This window comes from Acanthopagrus latus, unplaced genomic scaffold (assembly GCF_904848185.1).
Source record: "Acanthopagrus latus isolate v.2019 unplaced genomic scaffold, fAcaLat1.1, whole genome shotgun sequence".
NCBI classification, from domain to species: domain Eukaryota; kingdom Metazoa; phylum Chordata; class Actinopteri; order Spariformes; family Sparidae; genus Acanthopagrus; species Acanthopagrus latus.
Genome location: NW_023504085.1, coordinates 18750 through 30000, shown reverse-complemented (window position 1 = coordinate 30000; position 11251 = coordinate 18750). Strand labels below are relative to the sequence as shown.

At 40.7% G+C, this 11251-nt stretch overlaps 1 protein-coding gene across 1 annotated transcript; it reads left to right on the top strand.

Moving 5' to 3' along the window:
- Positions 1-1308: 1308 nt before the first annotated feature.
- Positions 1309-10123, top strand: LOC119016356 (solute carrier family 25 member 33-like). Its single transcript, XM_037092123.1, has 7 exons — positions 1309-1673; positions 4810-4983; positions 5969-6046; positions 7663-7763; positions 8075-8141; positions 8947-9227; positions 9337-10123. The coding sequence occupies exons 1-7, from the start codon at positions 1633-1635 to the stop codon at positions 9534-9536; spliced, it is 942 nt and encodes a 313-aa protein (XP_036948018.1). The 5' UTR covers positions 1309-1632; the 3' UTR covers positions 9537-10123.
- The last annotated feature ends 1128 nt before the right edge of the window (positions 10124-11251 follow it).

Below are 11251 nucleotides of genomic sequence, written 5' to 3'. Positions count from 1 at the left end.
ATCTACCGTGACACATGGACATGGAACTGCGGTCAAGCCTGCCATCAGGCTCCGTGGTCAAATCAGCCGCACTTAAATTTCGAGTGTACAAGTATTCTCAGCAGTACGGGAAATGTGGAGAAACAGCATATTTACTTTCGGTTTTCAAAATAAAGGTATTAAGAACAGTGTAAGCTACTATCCAAACCTACATTTAAAATATGATATGTTACATTTAAGTGTTTCATACGCCCATGATGAATAAGAAACATTTAATATCAAGTATCTTTACTGCACCAGTGTGGAGAAATGCCAAAATAAAAGTCCCATATTTTATGCGTCCAGATTGCATATTTGACCATATTTGAGCTCCATTAAGAATGCTTGGGTAGAAGTCAGATCTATCTGACTGTGTGTACATTTTTGCTACAAAGGTGGTTAGAGGGTAGTAATTTTGAGGAGGATACAAGGGTTAAGAGTGCCGAGCACGTGATCGTAGGACGCCGATCATGTGGGTCTGTGAGGGCCCTTCATCCATGCTTGCAGTTTTAATTTCATGTATTTTTTGAGAGAAAAATACCTATTGATGAAAAGGTTTGCATAGTGCGACACCTGCTGGTCATTTCTTGCAACTACTTCCCATTGTCACATGCTGTATGCCAGTGATATTTCCAATTATTGAGAGCAGACGTCACTGTTCACAGCGCATCCTTCAGAAAACGTAGGATAGTACTTTCATTTTCTCAACAGACATGGTGTGTTTTAGTCTATCAGCTGCACATTAACAGTCAAGAGCACAGCAGAAATATAATTGATAGAGCCCTTTAGCCAATCAGAAGCAATGGGGTGCCAAAGGCCCACCAAGAAATCAAGGTGAATTGGTGATTTCTGTTTTTTTTCCCTAAATTAGAAAAACGAAAAAAGCCAGCTGTTTCTGGTTTCGGCGTGTGTCATTTATACCATAAACAAACGGTTAAAACATACCTTTGTCCCTGCTGTTTGTTCTACACAGCACTGTCCTGTAAATGATAACATCCGGTCTCAGAATATGAAAAAACAGGCCTTTTTTCCGTTTCTGTTTTCTAGTGATTTTATTTTTGTTATATGAAATTGAAAATGAAAATCAAATCTTTTTTTTTAAATTTCACTCAGCCTTGTATTTCAATTGTAATTTTTGTATTTTAAAACGAAAAAAAAAATATTTTTTTTTTTTTGTTTGTTTTTTAATACCCGTTTCTGAAAGGAAATTCGAATGACCAAAAGATACACGGACCCTCTAAGCATGTGATTGTTTTTTATTGCGTTCAGGCTTGTACCTTTTCATGTATTGTATGCTGCATGGTTTACCAGCCGGGCTTCGGGTGTTGTTGCCCGGTTGTTTTTGACCTTTTGCTGCTTGTAATAATTGTGCAACAGCACCAAGTAGGGCAGGACGCCAGGTGGCGAGCACATGTTCCTACGTCACAGACAACACCCGCGGCCGGCCACTGCAGCTCTGCCCGCTCCACCGCCGACAGCTCCGCTAGGCTGATAGAGGCTGAGATGCACGGCAGCGCACTGGGATCGTAAAAAAAACGGCCCTGTGCTCTTTCTTTCCATTTTAACAGAGGTTACAACACGAATATTGGTGGCTGTTTGAAAACAAAGAGAAGGATGGCACAGACAGACACCCTGCTGCATCTGTTCGCTGGAGGGTAAGTTAAGTCATATTAATGCCCCCCGGACTAGCGTTATTAATAGCCCAAAGATTCAGTTAACATGAGGAGGCTAACACTGGGTTTGTACTTTTGAAAAGCCCATGTGAAACCTAATAGAATTTACTCCTATGCGTCTTTAGCGCCGAGAGCCGCTAGCCCGCATGCTAACGGATATCAAGATGCAAGCTAGCCCTTGATAGCGCAGCACTTTCTTCTCGAATATAGTCAGCTAGCTAGACATCTGCTAATTGTTTTTATTTGAAAGGTCATATTCATACTGCCAATGACATCGTTTCTTTTTAGGTGATACTCTTTAATCTGAACCTATATCGTGTAACCGAACTCAAGACCATTAGCGGTTAGCTAGGTCCCCAGTGTTACATGACACTGAGGCTAACGAGCTAACTCGCTGGGTTCAATGGTGGGTTCATGCTAGCGATGCCAACCGCTCAGTAACCACCAGTCTAAATAAAAATAACTTCAATGATTTTTAAATATGCAGTAGTGTGATATAACGAGCTGTATGCCCATGGAGTTAGATTTGTGTCTTTATAATATGCGAGAAAACAAATGATTTGAGAGAAAAAGGAAAGTTTTTGAGAAAAAGTTATCACACTGATAGCAGAAAGCATTTTATGAGAGAAAAAATATATTTGAGAGAAAAACTTTTCACACCAATAGCAAAGAATAATAATATTTGAAACTAAAAAAAAAGTTTTGAGAGAAAGCATTTTCTCATAGAACATAAAGAAATAAAAATTTGAAATTTTTAAAATTATTTCTGAGAATAAAAATCTCAATACTTTTTTTTTTGCTCTCAAATACATATTTTCTGCTATCAGTGTGAAAACATTTTCTCTCAAAAGTGTTTTGTCTTTGCTCTCTATGCAAGATTTTGCTCTCCCTGTGAAAATAATGTCATGGGCGGGGCCACGTTCTTATTGGCCAGTCGGGTGAGAATCGTCTTGGGAGGTGTGGTTTGACAATCCCGGCTGGAGAGGGGTCCTCGGACATTTCCGCTAACCAGGAAAAACATTGCGATCACCCTGCTCATCAATCCCAGTCATGTATATGCATGTTCATTTTGATGCCTGTCGATGCCTGTCCAAAAAAACGCAACTGTCAATAAATCTTCCAAAAGTGCACGTTGTTGGGCTAACTCTTTGTCGTGAATCTTTGTTTCTTTTTTTTAATCATTATCACTGTTTTAGGCCTACAGTGATTCTGATATTCTCAGATGTAAAATGTTCAGCCTACACACAGAATTGTATCTGTTTTCATCAAGTTGTGATTAATTGAATGATGCCGAGTTAACAGCATTGTATTTTATGCTCAAGCCTGGGTGTTGATTGCTGTATGTCGCTGAGGATAAAAATGTAATATTGTCCACAATGTTGACATGTTGGATTTGTTTTCTGCTGTAACACAGGGCTGGTGTGTTGCCCATGGGTTGATTTGGTGGTTGTAAATGATGACCAGTGGGGAACACAGCCAACCTTCTAAAACGTTACCCCTTGAGAAGAGTGAGATACATGTCTGGGCTTTCCTATGAACCATGGTCGACGGTCGCTCCAGGTGTTTGTGTCACAGGTTGATCTGGTCGCCTCACGCGTTGCCACAGCTGACTGACCTCACACTGAGTTGGGGCTGGATGTCAACATATTCTGCAGACTATTTGATGAGCAGGCTGTATGACAGTATATACAGTTTTCACATCGACTTGGCTTCAGCTTAATAACGATTTATGCGGCTGGGAACGATGGCTTTCATTCAGTAACCATTTGAACGTGGTGTGGAATGAAAGAAATACTCGATGGTAACAGGTGTCACAAGTTAACCTTGACGCTGCGCACTCAATGCCACAACTGACAGTGGTGTCCACACAGCTCTCGAGCCGCTCGGCGTGAAAAAATGCCTCAGACTGGTCCACCCATGAGTTATTTGTGAGTACAGACATTCACGACAAAGAGTGAGCCCGACAGCATGCACTTTTGGAAGATTTATTGACAGTTGCGTTTTTTTGGACAGGCATCGACACAGTCACCTACACTGTCACTGTGCTCCGTAGAGCTCGTCTAACAGTTGTTCGCAGGTTGCAGTCCTGGCATCTCTGTGTGGAATAGTAGTGTTCAAGCCACGTCAAAATGAACATACATATACATGACTTGGATTGATGAGCAGGGTGATCGCAATGTTTTTCCTGGTTAGCGGACATGTCCGAGGACCCCTCTCCAGACGGGATTGTCAAACCACACCTCCCAAGACGATTCTCACCCGACTGGCCAATAAGAACGTGGCCCCGCCCATGACATTATTTTCACAGGGAGAGCAAAATCTTGACAGGAGAGCAAGAAATTGCATCGGGAGCAAAGACTTAGGTTTTGAGAGAGAGAGAAGAAAATCATTTTGAGAGAAACACTTTTTTTTTTGAAAGAGAGAGAAAAAAAAATGTTTTCACCCTGATAGCAAAAAATATATATTTGATAGTAAAAAGATTTTTTTTTCTCAGAAATTATTTTAAAAATTTCAACAACTTTAACAAAACACCTGTAATTTCCAGGGGCCAACCATCTTGGATGTCCTCTTTCTGGTGTCAGTGATCAGTTGTTTACACGCATTATGCATTATTACAATATTGTCTGTCAGGGCTTGGTTATGTTATTTGGAATACTTGAGTCAAAGTGGATTCTATTCTCTCACAGACAAATAGGTGATGTAGGTCACTGATGATCAGTGAACGGAGAATTAGCTTGGGTGCTTAATCAGCTAATATATTTGACTCTGTCCTCTAGACACGGGACACTACAGAGGCTTAGTATAATCAGTGTTTTGGGGGGGGACAGGCAAAAAAACTCTTGATGTGCAATTAGAGCATCTGGGACAGAACTGTGCAGCAGATGTGTTGGGTTAGCTCTGGAGTATTTTTACTCCAGCACAAGACACTGGTCTTTGACCTTTATTGTTCATAGCTTTCAGCTGTGTTACAATGGAAACATCCCTCTCCACAGTCAAAGCTGATATGAGTAACCTTGCAAGAACAAGAAGAACAGTTTAAGGGAGTGAGTGTATTTGGTGGGGCATTTCCTTTTCTGTTTGCCCACCATTCTGATTTCTGTTTGTGATCAATTTGCAGATGCAGTGGTACGATTGGAGCCATCATGACCTGCCCCCTGGAGGTGTTGAAGACACGGTTGCAGTCCTCTGGCGTCACGCTAAGACCCGTCTTCCAGGCCCAGCTCGGCGCCTTAAGTCGCACCAGGGTTATCCGACCGGGGACTGTTACACCTGGGCCGCTGCAGGTCCTACGGTAAGATGTTTGTTTATGTGGGCTGTCTGTCAGGGTATTTTTCTTAAATAACAAAGTGTTCCTCACAGATGGTACACAGTTTAACAGGTAACCCTTTTGGGAGGAGCATGACTGTCAGTTTGTGACTTTTGTAATTACATAATTATAGCCTAAAGATTTTCGCTTTAAAAAAATACAACAAAAACAAATTTGTAAAAACAACACACTTTGCTAGGAATGATTGTATAAAGCCCTGCGCAGTTCTTGTGCTTTGGTCCTTTTAAAGTACTTCAGAGAGCCTTTCATTTGCGTTTTGTCTTCATAGTCTTGAAATTAATGCCTCTAATCCTGTCTCTCATTAAAGCGAGGATTAAGCTCACAGTATCCTGGTGGTATTAGTGACTTTAACCAGCTGTTTGTGATGACATACAACGTGTTTTTCTTTCAGGCTTTAAGATACACATGAAATGTTTTGGTGTCTGTAAAAACAGAGCTTGTATGAGTTTGGTTAGGTTAGGGAAGACTACAGACAGGCTCAGTGTGCCAAGGAGAAAGTGTGATGTAACACTGACTGGGGACAAAGACTGGTCTGGACTAGTGTCTGTTGTATCTTTACAGAAAAACAGTTACACTGCCTGCGGAGATTCTGACATTGGAGAACAATATTTCCTTGTTAATTAAGGTCTTATGCCTGTATTGCAGCTGCCTTGTCGGATACAGATTGATTTTTCAGAGCTGCTTAGGAACTATCTTTTCATTTACAGGTTTTAAACTAAAATAAGTCTTTTCTGGAGGTTGATATTGGATGCTACTTTGACATGAAAAGAGGTCATTCTTGTACTCATTGCCCTAAATGACTTGGGGAGAATCCTTCCAAAGACCTTTGCTGTAAAATATATGTAGACTGAGGTCAACATGTACAGTGGTGGTGTAAATTAATACATCTGTAAATGTGTTGGTGTTCTTTAAAACAAAAATTGATGGCTGTTTTTAAATTTTGTTTTAGATCAATCCTTGAAAAAGAGGGACCAAGATCACTTTTCCGTGGCCTTGGGCCGAACCTCGTTGGCGTCGCCCCCTCAAGGTACAGTGAAAACAGTGCGCACATGTTTTAGTGGCTCAGTTGTGTCTATGTTGTCATTACCCAGAGCAGCTTTGCTTAATAAAGAGCTGGATCTATGTTGCAATCTCTGTGTTAATGATACCTTCCTGTTGGTGTACAGGTTATTGACAAAACACAAAGAAGTCTTTTTGTAGCCACAAACAACAGATGAACCAGTGGTCAGGAAGTAGGGAATGATAAGGTTTTTTTTTTTTTTTTTTTTAATGGCTGGTAAATGAGTCGGCATTATGAAATCAGTCAACCTTTATTTACACCTGAGTAATCCTACTATATAAATAAAATGTTTGGAAGTAGGATAAAAACAGTCATGGTAAAGCCGAAATAATGTGAATGGTAACACAGTACAGATATTTAGATAATAACAGCAACCAGCATTTGAATGTAACTAAATACATTTTTCATGTACTTGTACTGGAGTATTTTAATTTTCTGCTGCTTATATTTCCACTCCACTACATTTATTGAATACCTTTGGTTACTAGCTACTTTGCCATTTCAGATTACTGACTGTCGATAAGCAGGTAGATGGTGTTGTGGGCTGCTCTAAGAGATCGAAGGCAAAATATTTTCAAATGTATATTATTTGCAATCAGACAAAAAAATAAACCCTTCTGATTACCTTAGAAGATGCTAGATATTGATGCCTGTAATTGATCAGTCCATACTGAGACGGTCACAAAGTAAGGCAGACTGATGATTTCTCAGGCTACTAACCAAAGAGAACACAGGAGGAAGTTCTGTTTATATTTTTCATTGTAATGGTAGAAGGCATTTACTCACTGTATAAACAGGAAGCTGTTGTCATTGCAACAACTTCTGGGCAGACCTCCCTAGCTTTACAGAGTATTGTGTGTCTGCTTTTATGTTTGTGTAGACCACAACATCTGTCAGTGTTAGCAGGCCTCCATATTTGTATTTAATTGACTATTTTCATTACATGAGACAAATAAGGCACTGTGTTTTGGAGGAGGTTTGAGTTTCAACAGCTGGGAAATAATTGATCTGAACCTTAACACAAGTCATCATGAAAGGTCAGTTTTATTTGGATTTAATGTCGATGTCATCTTGTTCCATTCTTGGTGTCAATAAACGATCAGTACTTTGCCCTGTTCCCTCAGGCTTCATTGTGGTGGAAGTCAATGTAAGATGAACAATACTAATGGTTTTCCCACCAAATGTTGAGCAGATGTTGAGACTGAAAAAGGTCACCAATTGCGTATAATTCCCCATGGTTAATGAGTAGCTGCAGCATGATCCTCTGCTCAGTCATTCCATTGCCCCTCTGTTTCACTGCCAACTTGGACCGGCTCACATTCAGAGCAGCTCTGTCGGCATCTGTGATGCTTATTCAGCCCATTCTGGTGCAGTGACAGTTTGTTCCAAAAGCCAAATGGAGAGAGCTGGCAGCGGGGAAACAGACCGCTGGATACACTGTCAAAGGGCAACACCAGTCCAGACGGAATGATTTACATAATTGCCCAGCTGCTATAAAACCGCAGCCAGATTTATGCACTTTGTGTCAAAATCTTTACACCTGCCTCTGTAGAGTCCTCACCAGTCTGTTCTATGTGTTTCAGAGCCATTTACTTCGCTGCATACTCGAAATCCAAAGAGACGTTCAATGAGATGTTTGTCCCCAACAGTGGTCTGGTGCACATGTCCTCTGCTGGTGTTGCAGGTGAGCAAAAACAATCGAGTGCCCTGAAAAAAGATGAATTCCTATAATGTTCTGTCTAACCTGTGGATGAAATAACACAATGCCAACATGATCCTCTGTATAGTCTAAAAAAATGAACATTAAATCCTTTGTGAATATTATAATCATTTCGTATGAAGTAGAAGTATTTTTCAGATGCTGATCCTGCTGTAATTTCTTTCAGTGAATCTGAGTGGACAAGCACTTGAATCCAAATTCAGTATGCATTACATTGAGGGCATGAAATGGATCTTATGTCACTATAAAGTGTAAAACTGAATGTGCCTCCTCAGCTTTCATTACCAACTCTCTGATGAACCCCATCTGGATGGTGAAGACCAGGATGCAGCTGGAGAAAAAGTATGTGCACTCGTAATTTCACCTGCCCTCTGTGTACTTAGAGTTCGGTTGTAAAGGCAGACTTAATCAAAGTCAAAACTGGCCCCTCCTCCTTCCCTCAGCACTGATCCTTGCACCCTGTTATTGGCTCAGAGCTCCACACCCACTGCCAAAAGGTTGATGCTCAGACATGTCCAAAAAAACAGCGAATTATAACAAAGTTGTTATTTTTATAACGAAAAGGATTAGAAAATCCTACTCATTCTGCCTTTTAAGATCTGTATAAAACAAACTGACTTATTTTAGGGACTTGGCAGGTGAGAATGTCCACCACATACTGTGACCTTTTAGCTGATGCCCCCTTCACAGCACTGACCTTGGGTTATGCTGTCCGTGAGACTGAGCATGTAACCATGTAACCATAAATACACAGTGCTGACGCAGTGTCCTGTGTGCGGAGGAAGAGTCTATATTTACCTTAGCGAGTACAGGGCAGGAGTATCATGTGAGGTCACAGAAACAAGACTTTCCACCCCTGTGTTGGAAGAACACATCCTGCAGCAGCACAAAATGGTGGTTTTACAAATGAGCGCAACAAAAAGACTAGTTATTCATTCAAACCAATCAGGAAACTGCAGGATTTCATGTGGTTCTTTACAGGAATGACCGTTCACTATCGCTAGGACAATAAACAGAAAACAAACAGGTTCCAATTTTGGTCATTTAAAGAGGAAGCAGTGCTAGAAAAGTGCGGCTTTTCTCAAAAATGTATATCAGATCAGGTGGGATTTTGTCACTAATGAGCCCAATTTGTTCGACCTTTCAGAGCCCGAGGAGAGAAGAAGATGAATGCACTGCAGTGTGCTCGCTATGTTTACAGAATGGAAGGGGTTCGAGGCTTCTATAGAGGCCTGACTGCAGCTTATGCTGGGATCTCGGAGACCATGATCTGCTTCCTCATGTACGAGACACTGAAGAAAAACCTTGCCAAGAACCAGTTCATCTCCCTGAATGGTGAAAGTGAGAAAAGACCTTCGGACTTCCTCAGTCTGATGTTGGCAGCTGCTGTTTCAAAGGGCTGTGCGTCCTGCATAGCCTACCCACACGGTGAACACTTGCCCATTTGTTAGTTTCTTGCAACAAAACAACCTTCTGTCAGGGAGAAGTATTTATTTAAATGAGTAATCCTTTCTTTCTCCTTTTCTTTTCTCCACAGAGGTCATTCGGACAAGGCTGCGTGAGGAGGGCAGCAAGTACAAGTATTTCTTCCAGACAGGGAAGTTAATAGCAGTGGAGGAAGGCTATGCAGCTTTTTATAGAGGACTCATTCCACAGCTAATTAGACAGATCCCTAACACAGCCATCGTCCTCTCCACGTATGAACTCATTGTCCACCTGCTGGGAGACTCCAAGTAGAGAAACGCTTCAAAGTCAGGATTTTCCTGACTAACGATGGACACCACAGAAAACCCATGACACACTGGGCAACAGACTTTTGAAAATGTAGCACATACATTGACTTAATGTGGTGCAACAGAGACTGCAGCATGGAACTGAAGCAGGTTTTACTGTCATCCAAAGAGCTAAACACATTATTTTATTCAAATCTTGTCGTTAGGAGTTTATCTCATTAATTTCATCTCATCTAATTTCATTTATCTTGTTTTTGTTATTTTATGACAGTGTTTGTTCTCTTTTATCAGTGGTAAATGTACCAACACACACAGATGACTGTGCAGGTTGCCTCATTTAGATAATGATGGGTTAGTGCTGTTTCCTTGCAATGTAATGACCACACAGATCATTTTGAGATTTCTGTTTCACAATGTGCTGGTATTGAACATTTGAATTACAGAGAGGTTTATCATATTTTCATTAATACATATGATTACAGGCTTATCTGTTTGTTTCCTTTGTGAAAAAGAATGTCACCTTTTGCAATATAATGAGAACTCAGATGCTTATTTGACCAGTGGCTCAATAAAATGCATCAAGAAAAGACATCAGTGGGTGGTGGACATGAACACTAAAAGACGACTCTACTAAAAGAAGAATTAACCTTTACTGGTGTATATACATATATATACAATTAACAACAATATATTAATACAATATGGTAGGAGTGAAATGTAAAAAAAAAAACAGCATTAAACAGATCAAGAACAAAAACCCAAAACAAACAAACAAACAAGAAGCCCATATGGGCACTCTCTGTCTCAATTTCAATTTTCAATTTCAATTTCAACGAGCTTCATTGGCATGACTGTGGTTCACAATATTGCCAAAGCAGACAGGATTACAGATTATTTTGACAATAATGATATCAATGATAACGATGATGATAATAATGATAATAACAATAAAAGCAATAATAACAACAATAATAAACAGTATATCAGGTCCTCTCTGGGCAGCCGGGTCTGTCTGTGTCTGCTGCTCTCTAAGGCCCGGCTGTGGTCGCTGAGTCTGTACAGAGTCAGTGTTTTCCTCAGTCTCGGGTCAGTTGCAGAGCTCAGATGATCTGCCATGGAGTATTGTCTGTTTAGGGTCAAATAGCATTGGAGTTTGCTTTGGGTTTTGGTTGTTGATGTCCAATAGTTGATGTAATTGTCTTTTTCTTTGCTATAATTTGGTTGGGCTGGATGGTGTGAGGGCGGTCTTGGTGCCCGGTGCTGTTGGAGCTCAGCCTGTGGACCAGCTGGCTGGACTCCCTTCTCTGCTCTCCTCTTGGCACTGTAGGGCTTTGTAGTGCTACCATACAATACAGCTGGTTCAATTATTGATTGAAATATTTTTATCCAAATTTTGACAGGTATGTCTATGTTTGAAGATTTCTTTATAGTCCAGAAAGCTCTTCTGCCTTTTTCTCTGAGATCTTTAATGGCCAGATTGAAATTTCCCGTCGATGTGATATTTAGTCCTAAACATGTGTAGCTGTCTGTGTTTTCTAAGTCCGTAGAGTCCAGGTGGAACCTGTGGGGATTTTTCTGACTCTTGCGTCGTTTCTGGAAGACCACGACTTTGTCTTTTCCAGGTTTACAGTCAGGGCCCAGGTCTGACAGAACTTTTACAGGTGATCTAGTTGCTTTTGTAGCGCCTCCTTTGTCGGAGCAAGCAGTATTAGATCATCT